This window comes from Aspergillus novofumigatus (assembly GCF_002847465.1).
Source record: "Aspergillus novofumigatus IBT 16806 chromosome Unknown P174scaffold_5, whole genome shotgun sequence".
Lineage (NCBI taxonomy): Eukaryota > Fungi > Ascomycota > Eurotiomycetes > Eurotiales > Aspergillaceae > Aspergillus > Aspergillus novofumigatus.
The window spans coordinates 2,429,415-2,444,056 of record NW_020194278.1 but is presented as its reverse complement, the minus strand read 5'-3'; the positions used below and the strand labels follow the sequence as shown (position 1 = coordinate 2,444,056).

General features: G+C 50.7%; 8 protein-coding genes across 8 annotated transcripts; 3 read left to right on the top strand and 5 right to left on the bottom strand.

Moving 5' to 3' along the window:
• Nucleotides 1–1,249: 1,249 nt before the first annotated feature.
• P174DRAFT_432511 (casein kinase II subunit beta) lies at nt 1,250–2,338 on the bottom strand (the record flags this gene model as incomplete). Its single annotated transcript, XM_024825755.1, has 1 exon — nt 1,250–2,338. The coding sequence occupies one exon, from the start codon at nt 2,336–2,338 to the stop codon at nt 1,250–1,252; it is 1,089 nt and encodes a 362-aa protein (XP_024681784.1).
• Nucleotides 2,339–2,448: 110 nt separating this feature from the next.
• On the top strand, nt 2,449–2,968 carry P174DRAFT_223839 (uncharacterized protein). Its single transcript, XM_024821387.1, has one exon. The coding sequence runs from the start codon at nt 2,558–2,560 to the stop codon at nt 2,867–2,869; it is 312 nt and encodes a 103-aa protein (XP_024681783.1). The 5' UTR covers nt 2,449–2,557; the 3' UTR covers nt 2,870–2,968.
• A 380-nt stretch (nt 2,969–3,348) lies between these two features.
• On the bottom strand, nt 3,349–6,060 carry P174DRAFT_452408 (transcription factor domain-containing protein; the record flags this gene model as incomplete). Its single annotated transcript, XM_024829083.1, has 7 exons — nt 5,853–6,060; nt 5,635–5,711; nt 5,507–5,552; nt 4,686–5,427; nt 4,372–4,623; nt 3,852–4,316; nt 3,349–3,771 (listed from the first exon to the last, which is right to left on the bottom strand). Exons 1-7 carry the CDS (start codon nt 6,023–6,025, stop codon nt 3,349–3,351), a joined length of 2,178 nt encoding a protein of 725 aa, XP_024681782.1. The 5' UTR covers nt 6,026–6,060.
• A 180-nt stretch (nt 6,061–6,240) lies between these two features.
• On the bottom strand, nt 6,241–8,734 carry P174DRAFT_513597 (flavin-containing monooxygenase). The gene is made up of 4 exons (XM_024831995.1): nt 8,094–8,734; nt 7,952–8,031; nt 6,638–7,916; nt 6,241–6,572 (listed from the first exon to the last, which is right to left on the bottom strand). The coding sequence occupies exons 1-4, from the start codon at nt 8,312–8,314 to the stop codon at nt 6,305–6,307; spliced, it is 1,848 nt and encodes a 615-aa protein (XP_024681781.1). The 5' UTR covers nt 8,315–8,734; the 3' UTR covers nt 6,241–6,304.
• A 193-nt stretch (nt 8,735–8,927) lies between these two features.
• Nucleotides 8,928–10,202, top strand: P174DRAFT_443055 (putative JmjC domain protein). The gene has a single exon (XM_024827729.1). It carries the CDS (start codon nt 9,049–9,051, stop codon nt 10,084–10,086), a length of 1,038 nt encoding a protein of 345 aa, XP_024681780.1. The 5' UTR covers nt 8,928–9,048; the 3' UTR covers nt 10,087–10,202.
• A 197-nt stretch (nt 10,203–10,399) lies between these two features.
• Nucleotides 10,400–11,138, top strand: P174DRAFT_443053 (uncharacterized protein). Its single transcript, XM_024827728.1, has one exon. It carries the CDS (start codon nt 10,617–10,619, stop codon nt 10,965–10,967), a length of 351 nt encoding a protein of 116 aa, XP_024681779.1. The 5' UTR covers nt 10,400–10,616; the 3' UTR covers nt 10,968–11,138.
• A 41-nt stretch (nt 11,139–11,179) lies between these two features.
• On the bottom strand, nt 11,180–13,665 carry P174DRAFT_432506 (putative general amino acid permease (Agp2); the record flags this gene model as incomplete). Its single annotated transcript, XM_024825754.1, has 6 exons — nt 11,180–11,219; nt 11,282–11,658; nt 11,730–12,465; nt 12,541–12,775; nt 12,797–13,005; nt 13,310–13,665. 6 exons carry the CDS (start codon nt 13,663–13,665, stop codon nt 11,180–11,182), a joined length of 1,953 nt encoding a protein of 650 aa, XP_024681778.1.
• A 110-nt stretch (nt 13,666–13,775) lies between these two features.
• P174DRAFT_223692 (uncharacterized protein) lies at nt 13,776–14,639 on the bottom strand. Its single transcript, XM_024821386.1, has one exon. The coding sequence runs from the start codon at nt 14,207–14,209 to the stop codon at nt 13,886–13,888; it is 324 nt and encodes a 107-aa protein (XP_024681777.1). The 5' UTR covers nt 14,210–14,639; the 3' UTR covers nt 13,776–13,885.
• Nucleotides 14,640–14,642: the final 3 nt, after the last annotated feature.

The window sequence follows — 14,642 nt, the reverse complement described above, 5'->3', positions numbered from 1 at the left end:
ACTCGGTTAATCCAAGACAGATCTCAAAATCGGTGAACAACTAGCGAGGTATGAAAACAAAGAAACCCAACTCCATCACAGTGTCACAATCACGCCAGCGCGACCTAAACTATCCATGGCACGCTTGTGCTCCAACCTTGATCAAGTCCTAGTCCAGACGGAGGTTACGGTCCTACCGTCCTACCGTCCTACGGAGACGGAGCCCACTGGTACCGACGGCGAAAGCCGAGCGAGCCCCACCCCTTGCATGGAGGAAATATGCAGCAGGAGCAAATAGATTGTGCCAGTCCCTTGGCGTTCGTTCACTGCTCGACCCCCAAAATCCGATGATTGAATATTGCAATCCCTCACGCAGATGACTATTGACACGGTGACAGTGACAGTGACAGCGAAAGCGACATGTGAATAGGAAATGCTTCGTGAGGAATGATGTTGGCACCGAATCATCTGATGCTATCTATCTGCATTGATTTCAAATGATGACCAAGCATCATCCCAGACGTATCTTTCTTCACATTGAATATTGCTCTGCTCCAGATAAGGTAATAGGTTCAATGTCCACTGAGTAATCACTGACGATTGCGACGTGCTCAACGCCCATCGCAGCCATCAATTGACTAACAGGTGCAGTTGCCCATTATTACAGCTTAAGGCGTGACCGGCTGCACGAGGGGAGCAAGTACATGGTTAGCGAAAGACTTGAACGTTCTAATTCGTATAGGTCCATCAGTTTCATACTGTGACACCTGTATACCTGTATGAGACTTGGGGTGGAATGTAGCCCAAACCAACTGTCGCAGAGATTACCTCAAATATGCATTGCTCATGGGCGATGCTACAGGGCCAAACTTCACAATAAATCAGAACAACTCCATATGATTTTCCTTTTGTACTGTATTGAATTCGATAGGCTGTATGTCATGAACAAAGAAAATAACAGTCAACGACGCCTTGATGCAGGTCAAAAAAGATTAAGAAACAAAGCCTTATGTTTCCCCGGCATTAGAGAGGTCATTCGCATGAGCAGATGAGGTTTCTTGAGGTAGCCTCCGCACGCACACACACACACACACACACACAACATCAGTAGATATGAACCAACATGGTGAGAAAAAGCAGACAATGAAGAGGGAAAGAAAAAAGAAAAGCCTTAAGCGATACAGTCCCTATCCACATCACAATGGCAAAACCCCAACCGTCGGTATCACAGCTCGATCAAATCGTCCCCTTCAACCTCCTGCAGGATCTATCAACCTTCCGCCCCGTTGATGCTCATCTGGTCGGGATTATGCCGCCGTCTCCGCATGGGCGCTTTCTTCCTAGCTGCGATTGCGGCTGCATTCTGGGATTCAATGTTCATCTCGGTATCGCCGGCATCGTTCGCTGAACCATGGATGGCCTCGTACTGCGCCAACTCGTCCAACTCCCTGATGTCCGTCGGCTTCATCCGCAGCCACTTCATGCGCGGACCAACTCTGGATCGCTGCGAAACGCGGAATCCGTAAATCTTCGACTCGTAAATTCTACCTGGTCCCAGGCCGGGGCAGAAGTTGACCGTTCGCACGCCGTTGATCTCCGTTGGCTGGTTCGGCGGCGGCAGATCGGGGGTCGCGCGATTGACCCCAGACGTCAAAGACGAGGATCGAGATTGATTGTTTGCATTCGTAGGGGCAACGGTTAACATGGAGGGATCCAGGCGAGGCCCAATGTCCAGGTCGGGGAAGGTCATGAAGAAAAGGTATCCGAACGTGGTCCCAAAGAAGGCCCCATCAACCGAGTGAAAACGACTGTTGGGCGGAGTGTACAGATCCTGACAACTGGGGCAAAACAGCTTCACAGTCTCTTGTCCAGGCGTGTCGGAGCAGCCCACGGGCAGGACCTTGCTTCCATTGCAGTAGGCGCGCGGACAGACACCAAAGTGCTGCATTTCGTACTTCTCCAGCATCTGCTGGATTCCCGGTCGCGAAGTGATATAGCGCTGGTGGATGAGGCCGTAGAGCAGTTCCGCAGAACTTTCGATCACGCTCAAGTCGCTGGCCACCCGCGCATGTCTCCGGTCCCCAGCTCTGCGGTAGCCCGGCGGTCGCTCATCACCGAGGATCTCGTCATCATCCTCCTCCTCTTCCTCTTCTTCCTCCTCCTCGTCTTCGTCCTCCTCCGGTTCCACATCCAAAATCATCTCGAGCGCCTCCTTGTACATGGGCACCTGCGACTGCAGACCCGTAAGATTGAAGTCATCCTCGATAAAGTCTTCCGACACCTCTGCGAAGAATTCATGGCCCATCAGCGAGCAGAAGGAGGAGATCCATGACTCCGGCGCCCCTTCCGAAGACGACATATCGAACGAGCCGGATTCGGATGACGACGAGGCTGACGATTCAGACAGCTGACTCAGATCCAGCCTGTTCAGGCCGTCGGCCAACGCCGAACCTATCTCTCTCGACACGTTGCCGAGTAGCGAAACGGAAAACGATGGATCGAACGAAGACGGAAGCGCTTCGCTTGGATTTCTTCGACCCTGGTCGATCGGGCACAGACCTCAGCCCAATTGCCTCGGATGATCGAGGTCGAAAGAGTCGTAAAACTAAGATGGACCGTGGCTCGGTCTGGGCTTGGTCGGAAAATCAGGAAAGAGGTCGGGTCTGTCGTCTACCTGATAATTGGAGGGGTCATCCCAATGTGCGGGACGGCGAATCGTTGTGCGATGGAGGAAAGTGTTGACGCGATAGCGCTTGATGGTGGAATTTCCCCACTAACACTACCGTACTGCTCTCAAACAGAGATCGAGGTCATCCGTCGAGTTGTGGGGTATAATTCTAGCAAATTTCACCGTAGTGAAGCGACCAACACAATCGATTGTAGAGCGTAAATGCCAGACCTCTCTGGTCACTTTCTTTGTGGTGGTGCAGTGGTCGATCGACGGCGTCGAGGGGGTCCGGAGTTTAGGTTCGTGGGGCGGTAGGGAAAAACGTCGCTGTTATCTCTACGATGATCGAGAGGACTTGACAGTTGTCGCAAGACGGAAATGTGTAAAAAGTGGCTTGCCCGTGTCCGTGAATTATGTGGTCACAACATTGTGATTAACACTGATGTTAAAACCAATGCCCCTGATGTGGTGCTGGTCCTGCGTAGAACGTTCATGTGGCTGGATTCATTCTGGTCACGTGCATGATTAACTCCCAGACATTTTAACTCGCCCGGCAAGTCTACAACTACAGTGAATGTCATCTGGAACGCGAGACAATGGAATCCAAGTCATTATATTTCTCGTCATAATCTCCTGCTTATCGTCGTGGTAGTCTCTGGCTGATATATACATGACGCATGCCGCGTAGTACTGTCAAGAAATCAAAAGAGCTCCCTGATGATCCGGGAGAGCTCGCCATCATCGCCAAAAATGCCTGAAAGTCCCTCGCCCGTGTTTTGAAGCTCTCCATCATGATTTACAAACCCGGGTATACCTTCGGGTGCTGTACCAGATGCAATGAAGCTGCTATACCCTCCAACAGCCTCGAACAGGTTGGTGAGCTCTTGACTCATCTGCAGTCCGTTTAAAGGACTGTTTCCCAGTTCATTGACCCCGTTCATCGGTCCATAGACAGATAGATTCTCGATCGAATGGCCCGCCAGGCCCGCCATGGCGACAGCAGCCGTTGAATGGGGTCGTTCGAGTCCGAGCCGAACGGGCGCGCCAGCACGCCCAGCCGTTCCCCAATCATTCTCAGTCCCTTGATCGTCTTCCAGAGCCGCTTTGAGACGTAAGATTTCGTACTGAATCCGTTGATCAGATCGAGTGCCATGTAGAACTCATCCCGCACCTGGCGGTTGAATTCGTTTGGCGCGTGACATACGGCCAAAAAGAGCACCGCGAGAGCGGCGACAAGGAAGTAGTTGAAGGTAATTTGTTGAGTGCGATATATGTCAGACGTATGATTAAGCTGTGTGAGGACTCGAACTGTATCTTTGGCGACATCCACCACAGTTTGAGCATGACCTTTGTCTTCGGCGATACTCGCAGAAGAATGCAGTACGGGCCGATAAATGAGAATCCGAAGCTGATTCATGCGCAAGTACAGCAGCACCCGTAGTCGCCGCAAACCCCGGCTGGCCGTCTCGCCATGCTTTGGAGAGTCGCCAGGGTAAAATTTCAACGCATCGGGAACCTGCTTGTACCACTGGAGAACCTGGTAGTCCAGATACCCGATCTCATCCCTGCGTATGTCTGTCGTGCCCTCAGAGCCAAGTCCGGAATACCATATCTTTGAGCTTATACGATTATATGAGATCATACACCTCAAGTAAGGCAGCGATCCGTCCTAGACCTGTTAATCAGACATGCATGACGCGTGTCGTTCCTGGCTTTTGACTTACAGGCTCGGGGAGGTTAGGGTCGATATCCTCATCTTGAATGACAAAGGGTAGGCCGGTACCAAGACTCCAGCGTCTATCCAAACTGTAGATCGTCCAGAAGATCTTGGTGACGTCAGCCCATTGATCCTCGTTGGGAAAGGATTTCATCAACGCCTCCCGTCGGTGTAGACCCAGTTCAAGGCACATACGTGCAGCGAATCCTATCACTCGGTAGGCCATCGCATCGTCGTCCGTGTGGAAATGGTAAGTTGCCTGTCAGAACATTTAGTCAGGGTCTCGGGCGGGTCGGATATCATCAGAATGACAATACATACCACCATGCCGAAGAGCTGGATGGTCTTGATGTCGATCGGTCCCCAAAGCTTAGCCTCAATGACTGGCTTGACACTCAAGAACAGACGTTGGCCCAAATCACTTCGCCCGCTCCCCTCCACGATCAATGTTATGGCGAGAATCATCTTGAGGACAATTGTATTATCATCATGGAGAGAGTCTGAGCCCGGGAATGCTCGCTGCGCAAAGCCAGTTCGCATTGCAGCCTCCATGAAAGTATAGAGGAGGTTGACTTGATTGGTGACCTTCTCAATATCCACAAGCGGATACATAATCCCGACTTCTTCCTCATAGACATGACAGAGTCGTAGAGCTTCCTCCCGTTTGATTGCCCATATTGGATCTTTGCTCGGATGTATGGGCTGTGTGAATACAGTCTGCTGAGCAGGCGGCGATGCGGCCGGCGTGGCTTGGGCCGTTGTCAGATCGTCATTCATGACTTCTTCGGCGGGTGCAATGCCCATGTTCTGAAGACTGGATCTGGCGACATCGAAATTGAAGGCGGAGCTAGTGGGACCATGGAACCGCAGATGTCTTACGCGAGGTCTGACGGTAGCCGCGTGCATCGGCGTAAAGACCGACTGTGAGCCATCCCGAGAGAGGTCCTCCAGATTCGGCGAGTCCAAAGATGATCTTTGATTCCGAAGATCGTTCAGACTAGTGAAGAGACTGTTCACCTGTTCCTGCAGAGTTGTGATCTGGTCTTTCATCGAACGGAACTCCCTGTCCCGTACCATCACTTGTCAGTCGCCTTACTGAGAGCAAAGTAAGCCAGAACAAAGACAAGGGAGATAGAACATACTCCGAATCCTTGAAGTTATTGTTACAGCAATTGGGGGCGTATCGGCCTATCACACTGTCATTTTCTCTCCACTGAAAACTCAAACGTAATAGAGCGATGAAAACAGCCCTTTGAGACATAGTACTGACACTCGAGTTTCAAATGGCCACAGCGCTGGCATGGCACTTGACCGTTGCACTTGATCTTGCGTCGCTTACATTCATTGCTATAGCAAAGAGCCACGTTAGTCAAACCGTACTCAGTCCCAGGGCTGTATCACAACTATGACGATAATCATCATGGATTTACAGCCATTCACAAATGCAAACTTGGGTAAATTCAGGAGTTTCCTCAACTGGGATCATACCAGGCGATTGAGATGTAGCGATTCCGCTTTGTGCGCGTGTGAGTTCCGTTGCTCTGTTCCGCTTTCCTCTTTGCGCTGTCCTCAGCCGGGCTGGCATTCTGGTCCGCTTTTCCCGCCTGAGGGGTAGCAATATCGACATGGGAAGACTCGGAAGCCATGTCAGATGCGGTCATTATGGCCTGATCGCGTTGTTCTGCGCAGGATAAAGGCAGCGAAGAGTGCGGAGAGATTCCTTTCATGCTGCTGCCGGGTCTTAATGGCCGCGCGGGGTTTCCGTTTCCCCAGAATCTTTTGAGCCAATCAGCGCAGACCCAGAGCTAGCATAGCACATCTCTCAATTACAATAGGTAGATAGGTAGATTATCTTTTACGGCAGCCATAAATATATATATTTGCAATTCACGAATCAGCAAGCGCTAGCTGCGATAGATCATTTCTAATGCCAAACTCAATCACGAAAGCATTCGATGAGCGCGGAGCAAACCATCTCGGATAGCTGAGACTATTGTAGTTCGGGCTCCACTAAACAATTTGACCAGCCGTTGAGTATCTTTGGGATGCATCTTGAGCCAGCACAGACTGGAAATGAGTGCCACGAGTGCAAATATCCTCAGCACGGTCTTCATCCTCTGAAGCATGAGTCCCTTGCGTGTATACTTGGCTGTCCAGTGGTGCCACATAGGAAAGGTGCATCTGAGATAGTAGTCAATCTGAGTAAATCTAAACGAGGTTATCAGCGGGCGTCTTCTATCAGTCGTGACTTAATCTAGTTGGGAGAGACTCACGGATAGGTGGACGAGTTCCAACCTTCATCAGTCTGGTACCAGCTTGTGCAAGTTCCGCGTCGAAAGACGGTGCCCTGAAGACTTCTCTGTACTTTGTCCGTCCAGTCTCGCTCAGCATTCTCTTTCACCTCGAAACAACTGACACGTCCCTCAAGAATGGGTTTGATGAAGTTCAGAGAGTAATTGATGGCATTCTCGACCGCGAAAATGACGCTGGTATGGCCGGTGGCTGTGTTCGGGCCAAACGAAAGGAAGAGATTCGGCATATGGTCCATGGCAATGCCCAGGTAAGCCTGTGCTCCTCCACGCTCCTCCCAAATCTCGTCAAGGGTTTTCCCGCGCCGACCGAAAACCGGGAGAGGATGAAGGAATTTATTGGTCTCGTATCCGTTGGCCAGAATAATGACATCTGCCGGTATCTGTCTCACCCCATCTGTTGACTCCTTACTTTCCGGCGGATAATGCCGACCAGGGCCTAGTGTCACGCTTCTGGCTTGGACGCCTACCAAGGGCTTCGTCGTCAGTTCAAAATTGGGCGCATGAATGCTGGCATAATAGTTGGACTCGACAATTCGTCGCTTACAGCCCAGGCTGTAGTTGGGAGTGAGTATGTCGTGATACTTTTCCGGAGCAGTCGCTCGCATGTGCTCTAGGAATTTCCTCTCTAACCTGGAACGATTCCGACGGGAATACTCATTGTCCTTGAAGACTTTGAGAAAATCCCACTCCAAGAAGAAGAACAGCAGGGCCCTTGCACCGAAAGCAAGGCCAGGAACGTTTTTGAACAATGGCGGCGTGCATTTCTCCCACTTCTTGAGCGACTTCGGCGTCAGTAAGTCGGGCATGAACCAGGCAGGCGACCTCATGAGCTGTGTGATTGACTTGACCTTGGACTCGGGTTTCGTCAGCTCAGGGACTACCTGGGTTGCACTGCAGCCAGAGCCAATGATGACAACATCTTTCCCGGACAGATCAAGGTCGCTCTTCCATCGAGCTGTATGAACAACCTCGCCTTCGAACGTCTCAATCCCGGGTACACTTGCAGGCCATTTTTTAGGCTCGACAAGCACACCCACACCGCTGACAACAATCTTTGCTCGCACAATCTCTGTTTTGACATAGACACTGCGCTCGCCTTCCTTGGATATTCGCGCATTTCTTTCCCCTTCGGATAAGTCTCCGGTACCAGGAACAAGATGCAATAATGTGACTTGCCACTCTTCCGCATCCTCTAACCATCGCAGTTCTTTGACAGCAGTGTTGAGTTGAATCTTGTCGACTATCTCGTACTTCTCGCAGACATCAGCCAAGTACTGAACAATCTCCGGTCCGGGGGGTGTAGGGTAGTCCAGTCTTTCTTTGGAGCAAATGAGAAAGAGTACAACAGCGCGGGCCTAATAAACACTCAGCAAAAGAGTCGCTTCGACAGAGCATAAATGCCTCGAGAGGCCCATACACATCGCATGCGGCTCCTGGGTAGCGGTTGATCCACCAAGTGCCTCCGATGCCCGATTGCCTTTCAAAGATTCTGAATTGATCAAAACCCAAAGCTTCCTTGAGTCGACATCCTGTAGCAATGCCAGACACCCCTGCACCAATCACGAGAACCGGGTAGTAGCTGTGAGCATCTTTGCCATATGAATGGCGTTTGTGAATCCTTGCCACCGAAGAGGGCATCTTGCCTGAGCAAGTTGTAATAGATTTGAAGGCACAGCCGGGCGATAGCAAGAAAGCATAGAATTCCTGAAAGACTTGGAATGACAGAGCTATAGACAGCAAAGAGGGTTGTTAAGTTATGTAGGCCAACATTCCCAGGGAGTTCCTCGGGCTTCCCCAGCAGGAACAGCCATACTAACGCACCACCCCTCCCCTTCATGATTTATCATTTATTCAGAGCCGAGAATATCGGTTGCATGGATCTCAAGTGAGGGGAAGCCATGATCGACAACGTCACAGAAGTTGAGAGGATCGTCCTCACCTCGGTTGTTCAATGGCTTATGACGCTCAAATCGGATCGACCGAGGAAACATCATGCTTTGTGCTCCTCAATCAGCAAGGGGAAGAGTCAAGACGACGGTCAACCGAGAGCCATTGCTTTTCTCTGGAGCTATACTACTAGAGATCATGCAATGTTCTATAATGATGAATTTGAGTGCTCTCGTCATATTCTCCACAGGAGCAGTCAAAGGTGGAGGGTGATTCGACATGGCCCCCTGTATGGGACCTGAAGATCCACAGCACTAGATAGTTCCCGTCAAATGTGACATGCCACCTTTGTGTCGGGCTGTGTAGCCGGCACGCCGGCGCAATCCTCTGACTTCGCCTTGTGATACAGACATCCCTTTGCCCTCCAGAAACATAACGACTCTCTGAAATCAACCGAAGTGGCAGCATTGGCATAGTTGTTCTGGATGAAGTATCAGCAATGGCTGCTTACCCGCAATAACCTGGGGGTTCCCAAGCGACCATCACGTGTCGTCCGCACCAAACAACCGGGGTTAATATCGTTGATCAGCTCCAGGGATGGACACTCAACATCTTCGACACCTCAGAGCCGATATCGTCCCCTGAAACCCCTCCGCGAGGTTGAAATTGATGAATTCCGCAGTAGCTACTTCCACCCAGAACTTCCGGTCCTTCTCCCCCGTCAGCACTTTCGCGATCTTCCCGCATGTGAGCGATGGTTCCAAACGGTCCCTTCCTCTAACGGCCATGACCGCAGATTGAATACGGCATATCTACAAGAGCATGGCGGAGATGCATTCGTTCCTCTTGAGCTCACGCAGTCGCCCGCAGAAACCAAGGCGCCGGGCGCAACTGTACCTGAATTGAACGAGCTGAGCTTCCGGCAGTTCCACGCCCCATTGAGTCTGTTCTTAGACTGGATGCGCACCGCAGAGTTGCAGTCGCAGGCTACGCGACTCTACCTGGCGCAATGCCAGCTACTCGATCTTCCACCAGTTCTTCGCGATGACTTTCCCACTCCCGAACTCGTTCTAAAGGCAGGCAAAGGCGACGTCTACGATACGAACGTATGGATCGGACACCCGCCTACATATACTCCTTTGCACCGGGATCCGAACCCGAACCTCTTCGTGCAAATTGCCGGACACAAGGTTGTGCGACTGTTAGCTCCCGATGCCGGGCAGAGGGTATTCGCATCGGTCAGGCGCCAGCTGGGTCGGAGAGGGGATCGCGAGGCAGCTGCTTTCCGGGGGGAGGAGATGATGCAGGGACAGGAAAGGACTCTGCTGGAGCAGGCTGTTTGGGATGATGCAGACTCGGACGGTACCAGTAATGTGCAAGATGAAGGATACGAAGCTCATTTGGAAGCTGGTGATGGGCTATTTATACCAAAGGGATGGTGGCATAGCATCAAAGGTGTTGGAGAGGGCGTGACCGCGTCGGTGAGTTTCATCTACCTTCTGTTTGAGTGTTCACTGCTCTAACTCCAAATCAGGCAAATTGGTGGTTTCGGTAGAAGGAACTGCAGGGAATCCTCGTAGTCAACTAAACTGTGCTGTATTATACCTGGAAAATTGTTCTGTACATTGGACCTGGACTTAGATAGAAATTCATGATTTTTATCTGAGCATGACGCAGAGTCGTGGTTGTGGTCTCCCAAGGCCATTCTAGAATCCTCTCCGCGGATCCTCCCTCTCTCCACTTGACCTCGAAAACATCAATCTCCGCTATAATTATTCCCTCGCCTCTCACCCTACAACTCGAATCCCATTCTCATTGTCCAGAAATGTACACGTCGCTCAAAGCCATATCCCGCGCTACAGTCCTCCATCTCAGTCTAAATCCTCTTCTCTCAATCGGTGTCCGTGCCTCAACCGCAACCGCAATATCACCAAACCTCCGCTCATACTCAGCATTATACCCCATCTGCCCATCCTACAACCTCTACCACCCTACGCAAATCATCTCAATCCACAATCGCAACCAAGAATATCCCTTCTCTACATCCGCAACCATGTCCGCCGACTCTGCCTCCAACGAGAGCCAATCGCAACCCCAACGTCCACAGGAAGAAGAGCAGGGGCAGGAACAGGATCAAAACAAACCTATCCTCGCGCTACCGGAGGCTCCCTCGGCAGACTCACAAGTCACACAGATCGACGTCAGTGGTGGCGGGTCGACGGTGAAGCTCGACGCTCTGGGCCCGCTGGTGGTTAATCAGGATGGAACGCTGTCACGGATCGCCAACTGGGAGCAGATGACTGAGATCGAGCGGCGGAATACACTGCGCGTGCTCGGCAAGCGGAATAAACTACGGTTAGACACATTAAAGGCGGCAGAGGGTGAGAAGGAGGAGGGCAAATGATCGACTGCATACGGCGTTTGTCGATGGTCTATTGGATGATATATTTCGTGTCTATATTGTACTATACTGTAGAATTTTTCGGGATGCTCGCATGGTTCTTTGTACATTTCCTCACAACAAACATATCCTCATGCCAATCATAATATAATCGTGACAATACCCAGACATACAATGTTGCAACATCTAGGGCAGGCAGGTATATAGCAGGTTGCCTAAGCGAAAAGCCAATCAGCGAATCTCGAGAGCGCGTTGCTAAAATCACAAATCAGCTGGCCTGGTCGCGAAGATTCGGGAACCGACAAGATCATCCTTACCTTGGTTTTTCGGGAATGTAGTTTCTCTCGTACTCGTCGATCTCGTCAAGTCCTGTCACGAGATCCACCTCTTCCGGCTTCTTCGTCTTTGTGCGGTTTACAATCTTCCAACTAAAGTACAGAATTGGAAACGCTCCAATCATCGTATAAGAGAAGAGGAAGGTCGGGATATCCCAATTCCCAGGCAGAAAGACAGTATAGCCGCCTACAAAGGCCATGACTGTTGTGGAAACCAGAGCAACATAGGCAGTATATGGTTGCCACCAACTCTTGTATGGAAGCGATTCGCGTGGAATACCTTGGGCTATCATAGCTTTCCGAAAACGAGTATAGGTAAACGTGACGACGGAGAAGTTGATGAGCTGAGAAGCAGTTACCTACTGACTGTTAGAGACCTTTTTCTCGAAGGAGAACCAAAGGTGGTTGATGTCTCGTAAGCGGCACGTACCAGATTAACGAACCAATCCAGGACGACAGATGCGCTGTTCGACACTTGGAGGAAGGCAAGAAGTGCAATCAGCATGACCACTGAGACACAGTAAATCGGTACACCCCGCTTGGTGCACCTAGTGAACAATCGTGGCGCCTTGCCATCCAGAGCAAGCCCGTACAGACTTCTGCTGGCGCAATAAACATAACTATTCCCAGCACTGAAAGCTGCCAGGAGGATCATGGCGTTGACAATGTGCGGGAGGATAGGGATCCCGAGTCTGTCCATCGCGATAACATAAGGCGACGCAGCGGCGCCAGGCAGGCCTTTGGCGAAGGCTTCGGCCATAGTAGGATCATTGTAGGGGACGAGAATGCCGATACAAAGTACACCCAGAACGAAAAAGGCCGTGAGTCGATAGAATATACCGTTATACGTCCTGGGCAAGACTCCGCGAGGGTTGACTGCCTCTCCAGCTGCCATCGACACATAATCGGGCCCTGCAATGGTGAAACTGGCCTGGATCAGACATGCAAGGAAACCAAGCCATCGGCCAAGATCACCCGTCTTGTAATATTCCGCAAAGGCGCCCGGCTCGTTCCAGTATCGGAACCCGAATCGATCTCCCTTCGGGTTCCCGCCCAGCATCACAATGAATGTGAAAATAATCAATCCAATGCTGAGCAACACCTTCGAGAGAGCAAGCCAAAACTCTGATTCGCCATACCATTGCACTGCAAAGACGTTGAGAAGTCTATCATGCTAGGAGTCAACATTCAGGCGATTCAAGATGGACAAGGGGCTTCGTCGTCCAGAAGCTGTTACGCACATGTAAAGGACAAGTACGATGACGATCACTCCGCTTACTGGAATAACGTCGCTCCAGTAGTTTATGATCATATTACACGCGGTGATCTCAAAGGGCACCAGGGCAGCCTCAAAGATGAAGAAGTTGTAGCCGGCGGCAACTCCAAAGGCTTCATCGACATAGCGGCCGGCAAATCGAATAAAGGGCGATGAAATTGGCAGGTAGGTGACCATCTCAGCCAGACCTAGGATGCAACCTGTATTTTAGCATAGACTACATAACCAAGGTTCGTAGTGTAGAATAGCCAGGGAGTCGCATGGGCAGCATGCAGGAAAACGGGAGATTGTCGCTTCAGGGCACTCAATGGTACGAATGAGGAAAGCTGCATCTGGAGCGCAGGTTGCAGGCGGCATTGCTGGGGAGAGCAATTTGGGGGCTTGAGGACCGGGGTGCGTACAAACAGTAATGGCCAGGATGACGAAACACCTAGAAGTAGATATGTATAAGATTCCATGGCTTGATAAAAGGGCAGTCAAGTAAGACGCGCGTGCGAAGTACGACACTGTTCTGCATCAAACGCAATTGCAGATCCTTGGGCTCTTCGTCGCACTCAAGATCAATCCGTTGCGACATCTCTGGTGTGGACTCGCGCAAAATAAGTGTATCATGCTCTCCTCTCTAGCCGTGAGCTCACCCAGCGGAGACACCTCAAGGCTGAGACCGCAACAACAAAAAGAGGCAAATAAAACGAAAAGAGCTTATCAAATTGGGCATCTAGTGAAGTACTTACCAAATCGAAAATGCCAGGAACAGACTACCAGGGCCACCCTTCATCAGACTTTTACCGACCTGGACATAGAGCGCTGTGCCAATCGTGCCCCCAATACCGATAAGCTGAATATGTCTGGGCTTCAGCTTCCGGTGTGTATGATCATAAGTGGGCTTCGACGATGTGCCTCCTATTGATTCTCCACTATCCTCGACAACAGTAGTCTTCTCTGAGTAAGTTGTAGGAGGGCCATTTCTCTTTGTCGAACTGGCTGTGGCCAAACCGACGTCGTCGGCCCGCTGGGAAGATCTATCATTGCTGATAGCCGTCGGCAATGATGTCTGATGGACACTCGTGTCTGGATCAGGCCTCAACATGATTCACGACAAGTGACAAGGTTTTGTCTCATTGACACATCCCAAACACAGAGGAGATCCGAAGAGGGCGATGTAATGTGCAATTTGTAGGACAGGAGGAAAAGGTGATCGAAGAAGCCAAGAAGGAAAAAAAGACGGAAAAAAGAAAAATTAAATTCAAGGGAGAGTAAGAAAAGCAAGACTAACGCATTGAGCAGATAGAGTAAAAGCCCATGCGAGATTAAAATGCGGGACACTTTGAAGTTGCTAAATCAGCTAGGCCAAAGCCGGCATCAAGTAGTATCACCAACAACCACAACGAAAGTGATTCAGCTCGGCCAGTTTCTCGCCCAATGAAAGACCGGGAGCCTTTTACTATTGTTGCGTCTGCCATTGTAGTAAGACCAATAAGGATTGGATCAGTATTGATGGCAGCAGAAACATCGTCTGGACAAGATGGTCTGAAGCCACCCTTAGGACTCCATAAGTCCCCACAGATGTAGTCCCCATAGAAATCGACGCGTCTGATATTGGAGATACCCATAGACATTTTCGGTCCATCCATACATCAGGACAGCAGGAAGAATTTCAGCATTTCTCTCACTCTCTCTCCGCCTGAGCTCAACAATGCCGAGCATAGGAGCAGGACGGAGTGGCCGTTAGTAACTCTTGGAAAGTCATGGCAGAGGCGAACAGAGGGATGGAGCGCAATGGAGGAAAATCGTCGAGACACGGTTATATCGATGGAGGGCATGGGGCGCAACAAGGAAACTGTGCCTGTTTGGGCTAGTAAACATGGCTAGGAGGCTGAGATTAGTTTAGTCGATTTACTAGAGGTATATCAGAGCCGTGTGGGCCATCTCTTGGGGAGAAAGTCAACTTCAATTTTGCCGAGGTTCATGTGGGTTACAAAAGATGAAGAGGCAATGAAGAGTAGGACAAAGAACTAGATAATGATCATAGGTTTTCATGAAGATACCTGGGCACAGTACAGCGGA

What these genes read in the sequence shown, in the direction of transcription:
- P174DRAFT_223839 (XM_024821387.1), top strand. Translation starts at nt 2,558, where the DNA reads ATGATCGAGGTCGAAAGAGTCGTAAAACTAAGATGGACCGTGGCTCGG.
- P174DRAFT_513597 (XM_024831995.1), bottom strand. Translation starts at nt 8,314, where the DNA reads ATGCCCTCTTCGGTGGCAAGGATTCACAAACGCCATTCATATGGCAAA. An exon ending in CCAGGAGCCGCATGCGATGT is followed by an intron (nt 8,032 to 8,093) that starts GTATGGGCCTCT and finishes AGTGTTTATTAG; the next exon opens with GCCCGCGCTGTTGTACTCTT. An exon ending in TGGAACTCGTCCACCTATCC is followed by an intron (nt 6,573 to 6,637) that starts GTGAGTCTCTCC and finishes AACCTCGTTTAG; the next exon opens with ATTTACTCAGATTGACTACT.
- P174DRAFT_443055 (XM_024827729.1), top strand. Translation starts at nt 9,049, where the DNA reads ATGAAGTATCAGCAATGGCTGCTTACCCGCAATAACCTGGGGGTTCCC.
- P174DRAFT_443053 (XM_024827728.1), top strand. Translation starts at nt 10,617, where the DNA reads ATGTCCGCCGACTCTGCCTCCAACGAGAGCCAATCGCAACCCCAACGT.
- P174DRAFT_223692 (XM_024821386.1), bottom strand. Translation starts at nt 14,209, where the DNA reads ATGGATGGACCGAAAATGTCTATGGGTATCTCCAATATCAGACGCGTC.